Raw genomic sequence first — 23,194 nt, forward strand, 5'->3', positions numbered from 1 at the left:
GGGGTTGAAACTTGCAAGAATAGTAATCAGTTCAAAGCAGTCAGAACATTAAAACTATTCAATTTGTTACACTTCAATCAGATTATCAAAGCATCCATTGATAAAATTCACAGACAGACAGTTAAAGTGATAGTAAACTTTAAATGTTTTAAAATCAGGTCTGGAATCTAAGCAATATTTTACAGATACTTTAATTGATCACTTCTAGTGAAATGCGTTGTAACTTTTTAATCTAGCCGTCCCATGCTAATTAGAGCTAACAGTTTGAACTGTTCTCCAATCGGCACTCTAGCCATATGGCAGTTTTTTTGTAGCTAGAGCGCAGATTGGTGAACAGTTCAAACTGTTAGCTCACAAAAATTTTTTTTTTTAGAAAGCATTGAGTATTAGAGTGGCACAGCTAGATTGAAAAGTAAATGACAGCGCATATTCATAAGAAGTGATCAAAAGTCCCTGTAAAATATTGATTCGATTCAAGACATGATTTAAATAAAAAAAAATAAAAGTTTACTAATCACTTTAAAGCTTCAAGTAATGTCTAACCCACAGACAGCATAAACCAGGATTTGGTGTATAGTTTCTGCCAAACAATAGCTGCAAAAAGTCAATAACAATAAATGTGCAATTTATTTAACATTAAAAGAGATCATTTTTCTGCTCTCAAAGGTAGATTTCTACAAAGTGATGGCACTAATTTTCATCTGGTTAATTATGGAGTTTTACTACTCAAATGAGAAATCGTGGTTTATGCTATCCACAAGCTCTTTGCTCCAGATGATTTTATATGATTGTCATGCTCAATCTAAAGTCTTGATTGTGCCAATAATTCATTGCGTGCAGGGTTCTTACCACTAACAGTGCACTATCATCTGTGTGCTGAGAGCGTCTGGATGGAAGGGGACACTAGGGTGGATGTGGGGAGAGATGGAGCAATGTGAGAAACACAAGTCAAATAAAAAGTAGAAAGCAAACACAAACAATAAAATGGTCTAAATGGAGGAAGAAGTTTGCCAACTATGGAAAAAGCGGTCTAGAATATGACAAAATAAAAGGGAACATTTCCTATGAAAATTGAAGAGAAATAAAACCTGTATCAGAATAAATACAGGGCATAGTAAGCAATAACAAGTCTTTATTCTCTCACAGAATACATATATTTTTTTCTAAAAAATTCAAAAGTGTTGCGTATTTGTATAGCGCAAAGTTTCTCAACCTGTTGTACTTTAAAGTGCAACATTTGCAATTAATAATAGAGGATATTTAATAAACTCCTAAAATAAATAAATGCTGTGTTGAGTTATTGTTCAAATATTTACACCTAATTTGTCAATATCTGGGATCTATATCATTGCAGGGGGTGCAAGCTACAAAAAAGGTTGAAAAACTTTAGTTTACAGGAGTAACTTAATTAACTGAAGCTTCATATATGGTAACAATGCTAGAAATAGTTTGTATATAATAAAGCCCCTACATCGACTACCCTTTGAGGTGCCCCTGGCAGAATAAAAATGTATGTTTTTTGTGCAACTGCAGAATACACAAAGTCACACCTACTTCCTTTCAGATCAGGATGCAGAGAGCTAGAGCAAAATTAACAGGGACCAGTAACACTTTGGATAAAAGTCAGAAGAGACAGCATTTACACGACTGCTTACACAATGTTATTTAAAAACATTGTAGTGTATTAGGTTTAAGTAGTTTAATTCATAAATGTGTATGAACATGGGAATTCTCTCACCTCACTTTCCTGTGGGTTCTGTTTATCATGACTCAGTGCTCTGTGCTGTAAAGTAAAAACAAAGCAGACTGCTTGAGGCTGTTAAAAACAAAAAAGTTCTAAAGAAGTTCAGTTACACCATCAGCTAGATCAGACTTTGTACTGGATGAACTACACAAATTGTGTCTGAAGTTCCAAATAGACATACTATACAAAAACATTAAGGTAGAAAAACTGTCTTGGCTAGAAGTATAACCGTAGCCTAGCAAGTTACCTTAGAAATATAACATACACAAACACAATGCCATCCATCTTAAACGTGGTCCTATTTGTTCAGATTCCAAATCTTCACATTTTAAACGAAAAGGAAATTTATGCTTACCTGATAAATTGATTTCTTCTACGATACGACGAGTCCACGGATTTCATCCTTACTTGTGGGATATTATCCTCCTGCTAACAGGAAGTGGCAAAGAGCACCACAGCAGAGCTGTATATATAGCTCCTCCCTTCCCCTCCACCCCCAGTCATTCGACCGAAGGTTTTAGGAAGAGAAAGGAAAAGCTAAAAGGTGCAGAGGTGACTGAAGTTGTAAAAATAAAATATAAAATATAATCTGTCTTAAAATGACAGAGAGGGCCGTGGACTCGTCGTATCGTAGAAGAAATCAATTTATCAGGTAAGCATAAATTTCCTTTTCTTCTCCAAGATACGACGAGTCCACTGATTTCATCCTTACTTGTGGGATACAATACCAAAGCTACAGGACACGGATGAAAGGGAGGGACAAGACAGTGACCTAAACGGAAGGCACCACTGCTTGAAGAACTTTTCTCCCAAAAACAGCCTCAGAAGAAGCAAAAGTATCAAATTCGTAAAATTTGGAAAAAGTATGAAGGGACGACCAAGTCGCAGCCTTACAGATCTGTTTAACAGATGCATCGATTTTAAAGGCCCATGTGGAAGCCACAGCCCTAGTAGAATGAGCCGTAATTCTTTCAGGAGGCTGCTGTCCAGCAGTCTCATATGCCAGGCGGATGATACTCTTCAGCCAAAAAGAAAAAGAGGTAGCCGTAGCTTTCTGACCCCTACCCTTTCCAGAATAAACAATGAATAATGAAGATGAAATCCTTAGTTGCCTGTAAGTAAAAGTTCAAGGCACGAACCACGTCTAGGTTATGTAACAGACGCTCCTTCTTAGAAGAAGGATTAGGACACAAGGAAGGCACAACAATTTCCTGATTAATATTCTTATTTGAAACAACCTTAGGAAGAAATCCAGGATTGGTACGTAAAACCACCTTATCAGAATGAAAGATAAGATAAGGCGAATCACACTAACGCTGAAAGCTAGGAAACTCTTTAAGCAGAAGAAATAGCAACTAAAAACAGAACTTTCCAAGATAACAATTTAATATCTATGGAATGCATGGGTTCAAACGGAACCCCTTGAAGAACTCGAAGAACTAAATTCAAACTCCAAGGAGGAGTAATTGGTCTAAATACAGGCTTAATTCGAGATAGAGCCTGACAAAAAGACTAAATATCTGGCATATCTGACAAACGCTTGTGAAGCAAAATCGACAAAGCAGAAATTTGTCCCTTTAAGGAACTAGCTGATAACCCTTTCTCCAATCCTTCTTGAAAAAAAAGACCGAATCCTGGGAATCCTAACCTTACTCCATGAGTAACCTTTGGATTCACACCAATAAAGATATTTACGCCATATCTTATGATAGATTTTTCTAGTAACAGGCTTTCGAGCCTGTATCAAAGTATCGATGACCGAATCAGAGAATCCTTGCTTAGATAAAATCAAGCTATCAATCTCCAAGCAGTCAGCTGCAGAGAACTTAGATTTGGATGCTGGAAAGGACCTTGAATGAGCAGGTCCTGTCTCAAAGGAAGTTTCCACGGTGGCAGAGACGACATGTCCACTAGATCCGAATACCAAGTCCTGTGTGGCCACGCAGGCGCTATCAGGATTACTAAAGCTCTCTCCTGTTTGATCCGAGCAATCACGCGTGGAAGGAGAAGAAACGATGGACACACATAAGCTAGGCTGAACGACCAAGGAACTGCCAAGGCATCTATCAGTTCAGCCTGAGGATCCCTCAACCTGGATCCGTATCTTGGAAGCTTGGCATTCTGTCGAGATGCCATCAGATCCAATTCCGGTCTGCCCCATCAGAGAATCAGAGAGGCAAACACCTCAGGGTGGAGCTGCCATTCCCCCGGATGAAAAGTCTGACAACTTAGAAAATCCGCTTCCCAGTTCTCTACTCCTGGGATGTAGATTGCCGATAGATAGAAAGAGTGGGTCTCCGCCCATCGGATTATCTTTGATACTTCTATTAACGCTAAGGACATCGCTAAGGAACTCCTTGTTCCCCCCCGATTGACTGGAATCTGATGAATTTGGCTGAAGCCAACTGAGGCCATGCCTGAAGCGCATTGAATATTGCTCTCAGTTCCAGAATATTGATTGGAAGTAGAGACTCCAACTGAGTCCAAACACCCTGAGCCTTCAGGGAATTCCAGACTGCACCCCAGCCCAGAAGGCTGGCATCCATTGTCACTATCACCCACGAGGGTCTTCGGAAACAAGTCCCCTGGGACAGATGATCCGGCGACAACCACCAAAGAAGAGAGTCTCTGGTCTCTTGGTCCAGATTTATCTGAGGAGATAAATTCGCATAATCCCCATTCCACTGTCCGAGCATGCACAGCTGCAATGGTCTGAGATGAAAGCGAGCAAATGGAATGATGTCCATTGCCGCTACCATTAATCCAATTACCTACATACACTGAGCCACTGATGGCCGAGGAATGGACTGAAGTGCTCGGCAAGTATTTAGAATCTTTGACTTTCTGACCTCCGTCAGAAATATTTTCATGTCTACTGAGTCTATCAGAGTTCCCAAGAAAGGAACCCTTGTCTGTGGAACTAGTGAACTCTTTTCTATGTTCACCTTCCAACTGTGAGTTCTCAGGGAAGACAGGACTGTGTCCGTGTGAGATTTTGTCAGATGATAATTTGACGCCTGGATTAAAATGTTGTCTAGATAAGGCGCCACTGCTATGCCTCGTGGTCTGAGAACCACCAGAAGGGACCCTAGAACCTTTGTGAAGATTCTGGGTGCTGTGGCCAACCCTAAGGGAAGAGATACGAACTGATGATGTTTGTCCAGGAAGGCAAACCTTAGAAACTGATGATGATCCTTGTTGATAGGAATATGAAGGTATGCATCCTTCAAGTCCAAGGTAGTCATATATTGACCCTCCTGGATCATTGGTAAAATTGTTTGTATAGTCTCCATCTTGAATGATGGAACTCTGAGAAATTTGTTTAGACACTTGAGATCTAAAATGGGTCTGAAAGTTCCCTCTTTTTTGGGAACCACGAAAAGATTTGAATAAAACCCCTGCCCCTGTTCCAGTTTTGGAACAGAACAGATTACTTCCATGGTAGAAAGATCTTTTACACAGCGTAAGAACGCCTCTCTTTTTATCTGGTCTGCAGATAATCGTGAAAGATGAAATCTCCCTCTTGGGAGAAAATCCTAGAATTCCAGTTGATACCCGTGGGTCACTATTTCCAGTGCCCAAGGGTCCTGAACATCTCTTGCCCAAGCCTGAGCAAAGAAAGAAAGTCTGCCCCCTACTAGATCCGGTCCCGCCCCTTCATGCTGTCTTTGTAGCAGCAGCGGGCTTCTTGGATTGTTTACCTTTATTCCAAGTCTGGTTGGATCTCCAGACTGACTTGGATTGAGCAAAATTCCCTTCCTGCTTTGTGGAGGAAGAGGAAGCAGAGGGTCCTCCTTTAAAGTTTCGAAAGGAACGAAAATTATTTTGTTTTCCCCTCATCTTAACAGATTTATCTTGAGGTAAGGCATGGCCTTTACCTCCAGTAATGTCAGAAATGATTTCCTTCAATTCAGGCCCGAATAGGGTCTTACCTTTAAAAGGAATAGCTAAAAGTTTAGATTTTGATGAAACATCAGCAGACCAAGACTTGAGCCATAACGCTCTACGCGCTAAAATGGCAAATCCTGCATTTTTCGCCGCTAATTTAGCGATTTGAAAAGCGGCATATGTAATAAAAGAATTAGCTAGCTTGAGAGCCTTAATTCTATCCAAAATATCATCTAATGGAGTCTCAACCTTCAGAGACTCTTCTAGAGCATCAAACCAAAAAGCTGCTGCAGTAGTAACTGGAACAATGCAAGCCGTAGATTGTAAAAGAAAACCCTGATGAATAAATTTCTTTAGAAGATCCTCTAACTTTTTATCCATAGGGTCTTTGAAAGCACAACTGTCCTCAATAGGTATAGTTGTACGCTTAGTCAGGGTAGATATAGCTCCCTCCACCTTAGGGACTGTTTGCCAAGAGTCCCGGATGGTGTCTGATATGGGAAACATTTTCTTAAAATTAGGAGGGGGAGAGAACGGTATGCCTGGTCTATCCCATTCCTTTTTTACAATTTCCGAAATTCTTTTAGGAACCGGAAAAACATCTGTGTAAGTAGGCACCTCTAAATATTTATCCATCTTACACAATTTCTCTGGTGGAATCACAATAGGGTCACAATCATCCAGAGTCGCTAAAACCTCCCGAAGTAACAGGCGGAGGTGTTCAAGCTTAAATTTAAAGGACATGACGTCCGAATCTGTCTGAGGTAACATTTCTTGAGTCTGAAAGTTCTCCCTCAGCAATTCCCTGGCCCCCAACTCTGTGAGGGTACATCGGAAATAGCCAATAAAGCATCAGAGGATTCAGTATTCACATTAATACCTGACCTACTGCGTTTACCCTGTAACACTGGTAATTTAGATAATACCTCAGTAAGGGTAGTTGACATAACTGCAGCCATCTCCTGCAGAGTAAAATAATTAGATGCACTAGAAGTACTTGGCGTTACTTGTGTGGGAGTTAAAGGTTGTGACACTTGGGGAGAATTGGATGGCATATCCTGATTCTCTTCAGACTGAGAATTATCCTTAGGCACACTTTCTTGACCTAAAATATGCTTTTTACAATGTAAGGCCCTTTCAGTACAAGAGGTACACAATGTAAGCGGGGGTTCCACAATGGCTTCTAAACACATAGAACAATGAGATTCCTCAATGTCAGACATGTTGAACAGACTAGCAATAACCACAATAGTCGTTAAACACTTTACTTATTGCTTTAAACAAAATTTTGAGAAACGTGTACTGCGCCTTTAAGAGATAAAAAAGCACACACATTTTCCAAAACTGCTCAAAAAATGTTAATTTGCTCCAAAAATTAATTAATTGGCTCCAAAAATTATTGCACCCCACGAGTAAGGGGAGAAATTAACCTCTAAAAGGAACGTAAGTCACAAATATGTTAAATTTTGAAAAAATTATCCCCTGCACCTCTGTGGCGCCTACCTGCCCCCAGGGTACTTCAAAATGACTCGCCAACGATCCGGATAATAGGACCCCTGTCTAGGATCAACCGGAGCTAATGCTTGTTGCTTCACAGCCAGAGGAAAGTGCGCATCTGAGCGCTCGAAAATAAGGCCCCACCCATCAAGTCCGATGATCAAGTAGGCCTAAAACAACCGAATGGTGAAGCGGTTTCAAGAAAAAAAACAAGTGGAACTTATTTAACCCCAATAAAACACCAAAATTGTCAAACTGTTCATTTTGCAATAAAAACCGTTAAACAATTCCTGCCTCTCCCAGTGTCTCTTATAATGCTTAAGCCCATTATAATGATTGCCCAATATTTGTCAACTGATAATTTAAGCAGAGGTCTCCCAGTAACACCCCTCTGTTTAACAGGTCTACTGCTTACCCCTTCCCTTGTAGGGAAATAAATGCCAGCCAGTTCTGATATATCAAGTCTCCTCAGAAATAAAGGGCTGCACATACCTCAATGCTGCTTGTAGCATGAATCGTTCTCCACAATGAAGATGTCTCTTGTATTACCTTCAGAAGCTCTGTGGAAACAAACATGGATCTTAGTTACATCTGCTAAGATCATTAACCTCAGGGCAGAAATCTTCTCCATATCCCCCTGAGGAAAATAGTACTCACCGGTACCATTTAAAAATAAACTTCTTGATTGAAGAAACTAAAACTAACACCTCACTTTACCTCTTCCTAGTATAACACAGGCAAATAGAATGACTGGGGGTGGAGGGGAAGGGAGGAGCTATATATACAGCTCTGCTGTGGTGCTCTTTGCCACTTCCTGTTAGCAGGAGGATAATATCCCACAAGTAAGGATTAAATCCGTGGACTCGTCGTATCTTGTAGAAGAAAGCATATTCATGAAAAATGTGCACGTTGCTTCACTCACATTTAAGAGTATCTAGAAACTCTTAGAAATGCTCAGCCTACTCAACTTATCCTAATAAGCAAGCACCTTCCTCGTTCCACAGCACTAGTGTATGACACAAGAAAGAACGGAATTATTTAGAGAAAAACAAATATGTATACTTAACTGATAAATTTAATTTCTTTTAAGGTGGTGAGAATCCCTGATCCATTACCCCTGGGAATTATACTCCTGACCACTAGGAGGAGACGAAGATCATTTAAAACCCCTCCCACCTTACTGGAAACTAGTCTGATGTATAGCCAAGTCAGAAAAGACAATGACAGGAAAAGAAAACAAGAGCAATACAAAAAGAAGCATGGAAAAAAAGGAGGTGCATACTCAAAATGCTATCAAGACTATCACCACCATTAAAAATAAATTAACTTATCAGGCAAGCAAAAATTATATTTCCATTCATAAAAGCAGTGACAGGACACAATCCATTACTCCTGGGAACTAATACCCAAGCTGTGGAGTCCACAAGTAATCTGGGCGGGACCAGACATATTATTCCAATTAGACTGGATGGTTAGTTTTGTTTAATTCATTTTTTAATGCAGAAAAACATATATACAATAATATTTAATAATATTTAATTATGAAAGACATTTTGTTAATAGAAGTAAATTGGAAAGAAGTTTAAAAATGCATGCTCTACCTGAATCATGAAAGTTTAATTTCGACTTGAGTGTCCCTTTAAAGGCCCATGAAGTAGCAAACTGATCAGGTAAAAAAAGGCAGGAATTCACTTAGGAGACTGATCCTCCTCCAATTAAGCAATGTGAATCAAAAGCTTTAACCAAGAGGCTAACGGAAGGGCAAAAGCCATCTAACCCAGGAACCAGAAAAAAAAAGAAAGCTAGAAGATTGTCTAGAATCCTAATAACCTGCAAATAAATCTTCAAAGCTCTGATCACATACAAATTACGGAGAAGTCTGTTCTTAAAATTCTTTGCAGAAGGACAAAAAAAAAAAAAAAAAAAAAAAAATCTCACGATTGAAGTTAACAGAAGAAACCACCTTGGGCAAAAATAAAACCTAGTTTAAAAAACTGTTATCCTGAAGAAAAACAAGATAAGGATGCTCATAACAAAGAGCAGACAAATCTGAAATTACTTTAGCAGTAGAAATAGCTAAATGAAACAAAACCTTCCAGGGCAAAAGCTGAATATCCAAAACATGCATAGGATTCAAAAGGAGGAACCTGCTAAACTCTTAAAAACCAAATTCAAGATTCCATGGAGGAGAAACTGGTTTAAACATAGGCGTAATCCTAACTAAGGCCTGGAATAAATTCAGAATATCCAGAAAAGTAGTAATCTTTTTGTGAAACAAAAACAGAAAGGGAAGAGATATGGCTCTTAAAAGAGCTAGCAGATAAACCTGTATCAAAACCATCCAGAAGAAATAGAAGAATTCTATGCATTCTAAAAGAGAGCCAACTGAACCTATGTTCCACATACTAGGAAATAAACGCCTTCCAACAGCTTGTGAAAAACATAATTTATACTTAAAAAAAAAAAAAGAAGATTCCACAAAATAAGTGCAATCATGATTGCACTTATTTTGTGGAATCTTCTTTCTTTTTGCTTTTTCTAAATATGTTTTTCTAGGTTGCACTATAGCGTTTATTACTATTATTCTAGGTGAGCTTTACTAAAAAAACCCTGTTTTATAATTTATACTTACCTGATAAATTTATTTCTCTTGTAGTGTGTTCAGTCCACGGGTCATCCATTACTTATGGGATATATTCTCCTTCCCAACAGGAAGTTGCAAGAGGATCACCCAAGCAGAGCTGCTATATAGCTCCTCCCCTCACATGTCATATCCAGTCATTCGACCGAAACAAGACGAGAAAGGAGAAACTATAGGGTGCAGTGGTGACTGGAGCTTTAATTAAAATTTAGAACTGCCTCAAAAAAAGACAGGGCGGGCCGTGGACTGAATACACTACAAGAGAAATAAATTTATCAGGTAAGCATAAATTATGTTTTCTCTTGTTAAGTGTGTTCAGTCCACGGGTCATCCATTACTTATGGGATGCCAATACGAAAGCTAAAGTACACGGATGATGGGAGGGACAAGGCAGGAACATTAAACAGAAGGAACCACTGCCTGTAGAACCTTTCTCCCAAAAACAGCCTCAGAAGAAGCAAAAGTGTCAAATTTGTAAAACTTTGAAAAGGTATGAAGTGAAGACCAAGTTGCAGCCTTGCAAATCTGTTCAACAGAGGCCTCATTCTTAAAGGCCCAGGTGGAAGCCACAGCTCTAGTGGAATGAGCTGTAATTCTTTCAGGAGGCTGCTGTCCAGCAGTCTCATAGGCTAAACGTATTATGCTACGAAGCCAAAAAGAGAGAGAGGTGGCCGAAGCCTTTTGACCTCTCCTCTTACCGGAATAAACGACAAACAGAGAAGAAGTTTGCTGAAAATCTTTAGTTGCCTGTAAGTAGAACTTCAGGGCACGGACTACGTCCAGATTATGCAAAAGACGTTCCTTCTTTGAAGAAGGATTAGGACATAATGATGGAACAACAATCTCTTGATTGATATTCCAGTTAGAAACAACCTTAGGTAAAAACCCAGGTTTAGTACGCAGAACTACCTTGTCTGAATGAAAAATCAGATAAGGAGAATCGCAATGTAAGGCAGATAACTCAGAGACTCTTCGAGCCGAGGAAATAGCCATCAAAAACAGAACTTTCCAAGATAAAAGCTTAATATCAATGGAATGAAGGGGTTCAAACGGAACACCTTGAAGAACTTTAAGAACCAAGTTTAAGCTCCACGGAGGAGCAACAGTTTTAAACACAGGCTTAATCCTAGCCAAAGCCTGACAAAAAGCCTGGACGTCTGGATTCTCTGCCAGACGTTTGTGTAAAAGAATAGACAGAGCAGAAATCTGTCCCTTTAACGAACTAGCGGATAAACCCTTTTCTAAACCTTCTTGTAGAAAAGCCAATATCCTAGGAATCCTAACCTTACTCCATGAGTAACTCTTGGATTCACACCAATATGAATATTTACGCCATATCTTATGGTAAATTTTTCTGGTAACAGGTTTCCGAGCCTGTATTAATGTATCAATAACCGACTCCGAAAAACCACGCTTTGATAGAATCAAGCGTTCAATCTCCATGCAGTCAGCCTCAGAGAAATTAGGCTTGGATGGTTGAAAGGACCCTGAATTAGAAGGTCCTGCCTCAGAGGCAGAGACCATGGTTGACAGGACGACATGTCCACTAGGTCTGCATACCAGGTCCTGCGTGGCCACGCAGGCGCTATCAGAATCACCGATGCTCTCTCCTGTTTGATCCTGGCAATCAGTCGAGGTAGCAACGGAAATGGTGGAAACACATAAGCCATGTTAAAAACCCAAGGGGCTGCTAGTGCATCTACCAGCACCGCTCCCGGGTCCCTGGACCTGGATCCGTAACAAGGAAGCTTGGCGTTCTGGCGAGATGCCATGAGATTCAGCTCCGGTTCACCCCAACAAAGAATCAGTTGAGCAAACACCTCCTGGTGAAGTTCCCACTCCCCCGGATGAAAGGTCTGGCGACTTAGACTCTGCCCAGCGAATTATCTTCGAGACTTCCAACATCGCTAGGGAACTCCTGGTTCCCCCTTGATGATTGATGTAAGCCACAGTCGTGATGTTGTCCGACTGAAATCTGATGAACCTCAGTGTTGCTAACTGAGGCCAAGCTAGAAGAGCATTGAATATTGCTCTTAATTCCAGAATGTTTATTGGGAGGAGTTTCTACTCCTGAGTCCACGATCCCTGAGCCTTCAGGGAGTTCCAGACTGCACCCCAGCCTAGTAGGCTGGCATCTGTTGTTACAATCGTCCAATCTGGTCTGCGAAAAGTCATTCCTTTGGACAGATGAACCCGCGACAACCACCAGAGAAGAGAATCTCTGGCCTCCTGGTCCAGATTTATTAAATGGGACAGATCCGAGTAATCCCCATTCCACTGACTTAGCATGCATAGTTGCAGCGGTCTGAGATGCAGGCGCGCAAATGGCACTATGTCCATTGCCGCGACCATTAAGCCGATTACTTCCATGCACTGAGCTACTGATGGGCTTGGAATGGAATGAAGGACACGGCAAGCATTTAAGATTTTTGATAACCTGGACTCCGTCAGGTAAATCTTCATCTCTACAGAATCTATAAGAGTCCCTAGAAAGGGAACCCTTGTGAGTGGTAACAGAGAACTCTTTTCCATGTTCACTTTCCACCCATGTGACCTGCTAGAACTATCTCTGTATGAGACTTTGCATTTTGAAAACTTGACGCTTGTATCAGAATGTCGTCTAGGTACGGAGCCACCGCTATGCCTCGCGGTCTTAGTACCGCTAGAAGCGAGCCCAGAACCTTTGTAATAATTCTCGGGGCCGTAGCCAACCCGAAGGGAAGAGCTACAAACTGGTAATGCCTGTCTAGAAAGGCAAACCTTAGGTACCGATAATGATCTTTGTGAATCGGTATGTGAAGGTAGGCATCCTTTAAGTCCACTGTGGTCATATACTGACCCTCTTGGATCATGGGTAGGATGGTTCGAATAGTTTCCATCTTGAACGATGGAACCCTTAGGAATTTGTTTAAGATCTTCAGGTCCAAGATTGGCCTGAAGGTTCCCTCTTTTTTGGGAACCACAAACAGATTTGAGTAAAAACCTTGCCCTTGTTCCGTCCGCGGAACCGGGTGGATCACTCCCATTACTAAGAGGTCTTGTACACATCGTAGAAATGCCTCTTTCTTTATTCGGTTTGTTGATAACCTTGACAGATGAAATCTCCCTTGTGGAGGAAAAGTTTTGAAGTCCAGAAGGTATCCCTGAGATATGATCTCCAACGCCCAGGGATCCTGGACATCTCTTGCCCAAGCCTGGGCGAAGAGAGAAAGTCTGCCCCCCACTAGATCCGTTTCCGGATAGGGGGCCCTTTCTTCATGCTGTCTTAGGGGCAGAAGCAGGTTTTCTGGCCTGCTTGCCCTTGTTCCAGGACTGGTTGCCTTTCCAACCCTGTCTGTAACGATTAGCAGTCCCTTCCTGTTTTGGAGCGGAGGAAGTTGATGCTGCTCATGCCTTGAAATTACGAAAGGCACGAAAATTAGACTGTTTGGCCTTTGATTTGGCCCTGTCCTGAGGGTGTGACCCTTACCTCTAGTAATGTCAGCAATAATTTCTTTCAAACCGGGCACGAATAAGGTTTGCCCTTTGAAAGGAATATTAAGCAATTTAGATTTAGAAGTGACATCTGCTGACCAGGATTTAAGCCATAGCGCTCAGCGCGCCTGGATGGCGAATCCGGAGTTCTTAGCCGTTAGTTTGGTTAAATGCACAACGGCATCCGAAATAAATGCATTAGCTAGCTTAAGGGCTCTAAGCTTGCTCATAATCTCATCCAATGGTGCTGTGCGAATAGCCTCTTCCAGAGACTCAAATCAGAATGCCGCTGCAGCAGTGACGGGCGCAATGCATGCAAGGGGCTGTAATATAAAACCTTGTTGAACAAACATTTTCTTAAGGTAACCTTCTAATTTTTTATCCATTGGATCTGAGAAAGCACAGCTATCCTCCACCGGGATAGTGGTACGCTTGGCTAAAGTAGAAACTGCTTCCTCCACCTTAGGGACCGTCTGCCATAAGTCTCGTGTGGTGGCGTCTATTGGAAACATTTTTCTAAATATCGGAGGAGGGGAAAAGGGCACACCGGGTCTATCCCACTCCTTGCTAATAATCTCTGTAAGCCTTTTAGGTATAGGAAAAACGTCAGTACACACCGGCACCGCATAGTATTTATCCAGCCTACATAATTTCTCTGGGATTGCAACCGTGTCACAATCATTCAGAGCCGCTAACACCTCCCCTAGCAATACACGGAGGTTCTCAAGCTTGAATTTAAAATTTGAAATTTCTGAATCCGGTCTCCCCGGATCAGATCCGTCACCCACAGAATGAAGCTCTCCGTCCTCATGTTCTGCAAATTGTGACGCAGTATCGGACATAGCTCTCGTATCATCGGCGCGCTCTGTCCTTAACCCAGAGCTATCACGCTTGCCTCTTAACTCAGGCAAATTAGATAATACCTCTTTCATAACATTAGCCATATCATGCAAAGTGATTTGTAAGGGCCTTGATGTACTTGGCGCCACAATCTCACGCGCCTCCTGAGCGGGAGGCGAAGGTACTGACACGTGAGGAGAGTTAGACGGCATAACTTCCCCCTCGTTGTCTGGTGATAATTTCTTTACCGGTAAAGACTGACTTTTATTTAAAGTAACATCAATACAATTGGTACACATATTTCTATTGGGCTCCACATTGGCTTTTAAACATACTGAACAAGTAGATTCATCTGTATCAGACATGTTTAAACAGACTAGCAATGAAGGCTAGCAAGCTTGGAAAAAACTTTCAATAAATTTACAAGCAATAGAAAAAAAAAAAAAACTGCCACAGTTGAAATAACAATGAACTAATTCAGTTATAACCAACAAATTTAACAGTAAATGAATGAATTTAGCAGAGGATTGCACCCACTAGCAAACGGATGATTAACCCCTCAATACCCAAAAAACGCATAATCAATTTCAGATTTAACGCTTTTATCACAGTCAAACACACTGTCACAGGTCTGCTGTGACTGATTACCTCCCTCAAAAATGAATTTTGAAGACCCCTGAGCTCTCTGGAGACGTCCTGGATCAAGGAGGAAGAAGCAGGAAGACTGTGCTAGAATTTTAACTGCGCAACAAGGCGCTAAAAAAAGGCCCCTCCCACTCATATTACAACAGTGGGAGACCTGTTACAACGGTTTCTATGCAGAAATAAACGTACTTTGGTGATAAATCTTTTTGGGCATGATTTTTTTCCATATGGCTAACCTCACAAAACGAATAACATGCCAGTAAACGTTTTAAAAACAACTTTTCCAGTGTTATGCAAAGTTATCATTAAGCCTGCTACCAGTCGCTTCTACTGCAGTTAAGGCTCATACATTTATTTCAGTATAACAGTATTTTCTCAGTCAAATTCTAGTCCCTAGAAAATAACTCAACTGCGCATACATTTATCAGCCTGATACCAGTCGCTACTACTGCATTAAAGGCTGTACTTACATCATATGGGTAACAGCAGTGTTTTCTTAGTCAATTCCATTCCTAGAAAAAATTATACTGCACATACCTCATTTGCGGGGGATCCCGCATGCTATTCCCTTTTCTGAAGTTACCCCACTCCTCAGAATGTGCGAGAACAGCCAGTGGATCTTAGTTACGTCTGCTAAGATCATAGAAAATGCAGGCAGATTTTCTTCTTCTAAATACTGCCTGAGAGAAAAAAACAGCACACTCCGGTGCCATTTTAAAATAATAAACTTTTGATTGAAGAATAATTAAGTAAAAAACTCCTATCTCCTCTCACAACCTCCTGCGTTGAGACTTGCAAGAGAATGACTGGATATGACATGTGAGGGGAGGAGCTATATAGCAGCTCTGCTTGGGTGATCCTCTTGCAACTTCCTGTTGGGAAGGAGAATATATCCCATAAGTAATGGATGACCCGTGGACTGAACACACTTAACAAGAGAAAAAAAACTACCTTGTTACAGGTTTATGGGCCTGAATTAAAACTTTTATAACAGTAACAGAAAAACCTATCTGGCTTAAAACCAAGTGTTCAATTTCCAAACCATCAAGTTTAATATCTTAGATCCTGATGAAAAAATGGATCTTGAAACAGAAAGGTTGAGACACAGAGGAAAAGGCCAAGAAAGACAACTGGACATATGTACTAGAACTATCAACTAAATCCTACAAAACCAAGCTGGAGCAATCAGGATTACTGATGTTGCCTCCTGCTTGATCCAAGCTATTACCCTTGGTAAGAGAACAAGAGGTGAAAAAAATTTAGGCCGACAAACTACTGAAGCTTCCATAAACTGTGCCTGAGGATCCCTGGACCTCTCAAAAAACTTGGGGAGCTAGACGTTCAAACTATAAGCCATCAGATCTACTTCCAGAAGACCCAACAGGTCTAAAATCTGACTGAAGACTTCCAGATGGAGAGACTATTCCCTAGATGAAGGGATTGCTCTCTGCCCACGCCAGAATTCGGGAGACCTCTCTCATTGCCAGGGAACTGCGGGTTCCCCCTTGATCATTGATGAAAGCCACTGCTCTGACATTGTCTGACTGGAAATGCAGATAAATCTCTCTTTTCAGTAAAGGCCAGAACAGAAGGGCCCTTAAAAATTGCACAGAGTTCCAATATATATATATATATATATATGAACAACCTCATCACTCTAAGTAACCAAATTCCCTGTGTTTTCTGGGACCCCCAGACTGCACCCCAAACTGAAAAACCTGCATCTGTCGAGATCACAGTCCAATTTGGATGGTAAAAGGATGCCTTCAGAACAATGGACTGATCCCCCCAAGAAAAAAGAATAGACATATTATATCAAACAAAGCTGAAGAGGTCTCATGTGAAACCAAACAAAAGGATTTGCATCTGAGGCTGACAATCCTCAGACAAAGAGCTGCAGAAGGAGAAGGAACTGAAGATTTGCACAAGCTGAGAGAAACTTCCTCCTTATCTGATCTGTCAAAGAAAGAGTCATGGAGACTAAGATGATTATTACACCCAGAAAAATAATACTGGACTGAGGGGACAGAGAGCAAAGGCAAGGACAAGACTAGCTTTCAGTAAGTTGGGAGGGGTTTTAAGGGTTCTGGAAATTTGGGATATTTGCCTCCTCCTAGTGGTCAGGAGTATAATTCCCAGGAGTAATGGTTCATGGAACTCTCACCACATTTGTAAAAGAAAGAGTGAATACAGTTACAAAAATGATCCAAAGAAAAACATCCTGTGCAGAAGTACTAAAATTGCATGATTTCATTCTCATTAATATAGCATCTGTGCCGAAGCTGAACAATATGAATACACCTAAGAGAGGTCCATTAAGTCTTTTAACATAGAAAATATTTACATATAACTTAACTTTGAGCATGTGTGCAGTTGCTAAACTTTTATATGTTTGACCAATAAAAACCGTCCAGCAAGGGTTAAACAGAGTTGTTCATGTGAAAATTACATGCTAAAGTATAAGCACATGTACATTGTCACTATAATGGCCCTTTAACCAAGACGCACAATACATACATGCTCCTCCTACCCCTGTCCAGACATAGTTAAAAATAATTTGAAAAAAAAACATAAGTTATGCTTACCTGATAATTTCATTTCCATTGAGGGGAGGAGAGTTCACGGCTTCATTCATTACTGTTGGGAATTAAGAACCTGGTCACCAGGAGGAGGCAAAGACACCCCAGCCAAAGGCTTAAATACCTCCCTCACCTCCCTCATCCCCAGTCATTCTGCTGAGGGAATAAGGAACAGTAGGAGAAATATCAGGGTATAAATGGCGCCAGAAGATAAATGAAATTTAGGTCCGCCCATCGGAGATAAGGGCGGGAGTTGTGGACTCTCCTCCACTCGATGGAAAATAAATCATCAGGTAAGCATAATTTATGTTTTCCATCTAAAGAGGAGGAGAGTCCACGGCTTCATTCATACTGTTGGGAACATATACCCAAGCTCTAGAGGACACTGAATGAAACCGGGAAGGAAAAGGTGGACCCTAATCTGAGGGCAACACAGCCTGCAAACCCTCTCTCCCAAAAACAGCTTCCGCAGAAGCAAAAACGTCAAATTTGTAAAACCAGGACCAGGCAGCCGCATTACAAATTTGCTCCATAGAGGCCTCATTCTTGAAGGCCCAAGAAGAAGCCACAGCTCTAGTCGAATAACCCGTGATCCTCTGAGGAGGCTTATGTCCCGCTGTCTCATAGGCCAAGCGAATCAAGCTCCTCAACTAAAAGGACAAAGCAGTAGAAGAGGCTTTCTGCCCCTTACGCTTCCCTGAATACACCACAAAAGGAGATGTAGACTGTCTGAAATCCTTCGTAGCCTGAAGACAGAATTTCAGAGCACGAACCACATCCAGATTATGAAGTAACCTCTCCTTAGGAGGAGGAGGAGGAGGATTAGGACACAAAGAAGGAACCACTATTTCCTGATTGATGTTACGGTTAGACACCAGCTTGGAAAGAAACCCCAAACCACAGCCTTATCCGCATGAAAAACCAGATAAGGCAGCTCATATTGCAAGGCAGCCAGTTTAGATACTCTGTGTGCCGATGCAATGGCCAACAGGAAGAGAACCTTCAAGGACAGAATCTTAATGTCAATGGAATGCATAGGTTCAAACGGAACTCTCTGCAAAACCTTAAGGACCAAGTTTTTTTTTTAAAAAACATTTTTTTATTTGTGCATTAGAAGAGGAAACAAACAAATGTTGTAAAAGGAATGGCAGCATTTTCATAGTATACAATTCAAATATATGTACAGAAGAAAAAAAATAAGCTGATTGTTAAAAAAGTAGATACCTGAAACCTCTATTTTTATATTTAGGGGTGGTTATGATGAATAACTAATTAAGGGGCCTCATATGGGCCTTTATATTAAGGGAGCTCAGCGGACAAGAGCCGCTTTGAGTTAAGGGGGGGAAGGGGAGCCTTCTATGGTTACCATAGGGGAAATTGTGCTGGAAGAAATAAATAGAGGATATATAGCAAGGGTATAGGGGTAGGGGTGCCTAATCAAGTTTACTAGCCTAGGAACAGTTCCAGGTTATATTATAAATACATAATAGGTTGTTAGCCTAGAAATGCCTTCTGTAATAGAATTAGATATGGGGAAAGTTAATACCCGTTGAGCTATAGGGGTTGAGCCAAATGCAGAGTTGTTGTCCTAAAGCAGTAAACTGCTGGAGGGTGATCGCTAATATATTTAATGTGAAGGACCAAGTTTAAGCTCCATGGGGGAGCAGACTGTCTAAAGACAGGCCTGATTCTAGACAGAGTCTGAACAAAGGATTGGACGTCAGGGAGCTCAGCGAGTCTCCTATGCAACAAGACTGACAATGCCGAAATCTGTCACTTTAAGGAACTAGTAGCAAGACTCTTCTCCAAACCATCTTGGAGAAAGGACAAAATCCTGGATACCTTCATCTTATGCCAAGGATATTCATGCTTCTCACACCAGGACAAGTAAGTCCTCCACACCTTATGGTAGATGCGATAAGTGACTGGCTTCCTTGCCTGAATGAGTGTATCAATCAACCTTTCCAAAAAGCCTCTCTTGGCCAAGACTAGGCGTTTAATCTTCATGCAGTCAGCCTCAGGAAATCTAGATTTTGATGCTGAAAGGGGCCCTGTTCCAGCAGATCCCTGCGACAGGGTAACCTCCACGGCGAAGAGGATGACATCCCCACCAGATCCGCAAACCACGTCCTCCGCATCCACGATGGAGCAATCAGAATAGTCGAAGCTCGCTCCTGTTTGATGCGTGCCACTACACGAGATAGAAGTGGTAACGGTAGAAAAATGTAAGCTAGGCTGAACCCCCAAGGCACCGCTAAGGCATCTATTAGCTTTACCTGGGGGATCCCTGGACCTCAACCCGTATCGGGGTAGCTTGCAATTGAGTCTGGATGCCATGAGGTTTATCTCCGGTGTTCCCCACCTGAGACAAATCTCTGCAAACACTTCGGGGTGAAGAGACCATTCCTCCGGATGGAAGGATTGCCTGCTGAGAAAGTCTGCTTCCAGTTGTCCACACCTGGAATGTGAATCGATGAGAGCGAGCAGCTGTGCGACTCCGTCCACTCCAAGATGCCAGACACCTCCCTCATCGCTAGGGAGCTCCTCGTACCCCCCTGGTGGTTGATATAAGCCACCAAGGTAATGTTGTCAGTGTGGAATCTGAACAACCCCAGAAGAAGCCATGCCTTCAGAGCATTGTAAATTGCTCGGAGTTCCAGAACATTTATCGGAAGGAGAGACTCCTCACGGGACCATTTTCCTTGTGCCATCCTGGCACCCCAAACAGCTCCCCATCCTGCCAGACTCGCGTCCGTGGTCACAATCTCCCAGGACGGTCTCAAGAAGGATGTTACCATCGACAGTTGCTCCGGAAGGATCCACCACGAGAGGGAGATCCGAGACCGAGCATCCATAGATATCTGCTGTGATAGATCTGAATGATCGCCGTTCCACTGTCTCAACATGCACAATTGAAGAGGTCTGAGATGGAACCTGGCGAATGGAATGACGTCTATGCTAGAAACCATGAGTCTGATCACCTCAATACACTGAGCCACCGAAGGGCTTGAGGAGTACTGAAGGGCAAGACAAGAGGACGCAAAATTCCTGCGTCGATCTGTGAGAACATTCTTTATGGACATAGAGTCTATTATCATACCCAGAAATTCCACCCTGTTGTGGGAATCAGAGAACTATTTCCTGAATTGATCTTCCAACCGTGAGATTGGAGCAAAAGAAGAAGAGCCCTCTAATGATCCTCTGCGAGTGACGGTGCCTGGATTAGGATGTCGGCCAGATAGGGCGCCACAGCAAGGCCTCTGGCTCTGGCCACCGCCAGTAGCGCCCCCCTCTTCGTGAAGACTCTCGGGCCGTCACCAGGCCAAAGGGAAGGGCCACAAACTGGAAGTGTTGGTCCAGAAACGCAAATCTCAAGAACTCGAAGTGGTCCCTGTGGATTGGCACATGAAGGTAAGCGTCCTTCAAGTCTATGGTTGTCATGTACTGTCCCTCTTGAACTAGGGGCAGAATAGATCTGATCGTTTCCATTTTGAACGATGGAACACTCAGAAACTTGTTTAAACACTTTAGGTCCAGAATGGGGCAGAACGTGCCCTTCTTCTTGGAACCACAAAAAGATTTGAATAGTACCCTAGACCCCTTTCTGCTCGGGGTACTGGTACGATGACACCTAGAGAGGAGAGGACTCTCACACATTCTAGAAAGGCTTCTCTCTTTTCCGGTCTTTAAGACGGGTTTGATAAGAGTAGCCTGTAGCCCTGGGCGACAACGTCCAGAATCCAAGGATCCTGAACGTCCTGCAACCATGCTTCTAAAAAGAGGGATAATCTGCCCCCTACTTAGTCCAGAGACCTGTCGGAGGCAGCCCCTTCATGCCGATTTTGTCTCGGGGGACTTCTTGCTCTGCTTAGACTTGTTCCAAGAATGAGTCGTTTTCCAAGTTCCCTTGACTGGTCCGCTTTGCGGCGGGCCGCTGGTACTGGGCCTTGTCCACACGAAAGGGACGAAAAGTAGATCCTTTAGGCTTAGCCTTCTTATCCTGCTGTTTGAAAGCTCCCTTGCCTCCCGTAACTGTGGATATGATCGAATCGAATCCTGGACCGAACAGAATCTTTCCTTGAAAAGGCAGGGACAACAGCCTCGACTTAGAGGTCATGTCCGCAGACCAAGACTTTAGCCACCAAGCCCTGCGAGCTAAAACGGAAAAACCTGACACCTAAGCGTTCAGGTGAATAATTTGCATCACATATGAAAGAATTGGTGATCTTCAGTGCCTTAATCTTGTCCTGTATCTCGTTGATGGAAGTCTCCCCCTCGACCATTTCACACAGGGATTCACACCAATATGTCGCAGCTCCGGCGACTGCGGCTACAGCCGCTGCTGGCTGAAAAACAAACTGTGTGTTGAAACATCTTTCATAACATGTTTTCCAACTTTTTATCCATGGGCTCTTTGAACGATGAACTATCCTCGAGCGAGTGTGGAGATAGCACAAATTTTCTATCCTAAACCTAAAGTCAGGCTCCTCCACAGCCGGAGGTTTAGATGACACCGACTACGACCCAGAAGGGGCCGCCTCTGAAGAGTCGGAGTGGGCCTCAAAATCGTATAACGCCTCTGTGATTTCCACAGGTATAGACAACCCCTGGGTTGGGCCGCCATGATACGCCCTACGCTTGCGCATAGCAGAACGTGGTAGGGCATGGATCACATTCGATACCAACGTTTGCAGTTGATAAGCAAAATCTGACGGCAAACAAATCTCTCCCGCAGGAGTAATGGTTGGACCCTGGGGCGCTGCATGTGCAATAGGAGACGGATGCAGGGAACGCACCTAACAGGACGGGGACCCCTCAGAGGTGGCTGCTCAGTAGTACTAGACATCCGTTTGTTCTTAGATGCCGTAACTTTATTAAGGCATGTGGAACATAGTTGAGCAGGCTGATCTACCAGAACCTCCTCACAATAAACAAAGGAATGAGACCTAGTTAAAGAGGGTGAGCCCTCCAACGCGTCAAAGTCCTCCATAGCTTGCGCTGTTATTAAGGACTAGATCAACTTAATAAAGAGGCACCTTTATACCTCCAACGGCCAGGGCACTCACCACCTCCTATGACCCGGACTACAGAAACCGTCTCGTCTCCTGCGCTGTTGATCAACAGAGGAAGATAGATAGCCACACCCAGTCACATGGAATGCCCGGCAGGAACCGCCCCTGCCTAAGGAGAAAATGCGCCAAAAAAGGCCGCGCCATACTCCCATAACTCACCTGAAAGTTCCACACAGTGCCAGAGCCTCATCTCGCACATAACGCAGCAATGGCAAAAACAATATAATGTATAACCCCCGCCCCCCTATTCAATAATCTCCTTTCCAGGAATATTAACCTTTGATTCTTTAAAGATAAAAGGCGTCACACTGTGACCCTGTCTTCCGTGTTATCATTTAATAAAAATGAAACAATCTTAACAGAATCTACGCTGTGGAACAGGAACATGGCCCTTCAAGTGTGACAGGTTAGTAGCCTCGCTCCTGACATAGACTTGAGTGTAAAAAGCAGGCAGCGAGACTCGTCAACACTGATTGCTGGTGGAGCTGTTAATATGAGGCGGGATGGTTTCGCAGAAAGACTCTCCCTGCATTATCGGACTCTAACTTTCACCCAGGCTCTCACTGAGAGGCTGACAGGACTACTTAAAATTCCAGTCCCATTCCGAAGTGTACTACCCTCCATAAGAGACTACTCCGATCTTCGGCACTTCTCTGCCGTCCTCCTGTGACGAAAGGCAAACAATGACTGGGGGATGAGGGAGGTGGGGGAGGTATTTAAGCCTTTGGCTGGGGTGTATTTGCCTCCTCCTGGTTGCCAGGTTCTTAATTCCCAACAGTAATGAATGAAGCCGTGGACTCGTCCCCTTTAGATA

General features: G+C 42.6%; 1 protein-coding gene across 1 annotated transcript in view; it reads right to left on the reverse strand.

The window, feature by feature from the left end:
• Positions 1-23,194, reverse strand: part of LRCH3 (leucine rich repeats and calponin homology domain containing 3) — a gene marked incomplete in the record, with an annotated part of 799,481 nt that overhangs the window by 193,691 nt on the left and 582,596 nt on the right. The window contains 1 exon segment of the mRNA XM_053711931.1: positions 1,739-1,783. Coding sequence (XP_053567906.1) covers positions 1,739-1,783 — 45 coding nt within the window.

This window comes from Bombina bombina, chromosome 4 (genome assembly GCF_027579735.1).
Source record: "Bombina bombina isolate aBomBom1 chromosome 4, aBomBom1.pri, whole genome shotgun sequence".
NCBI lineage: Eukaryota > Metazoa > Chordata > Amphibia > Anura > Bombinatoridae > Bombina > Bombina bombina.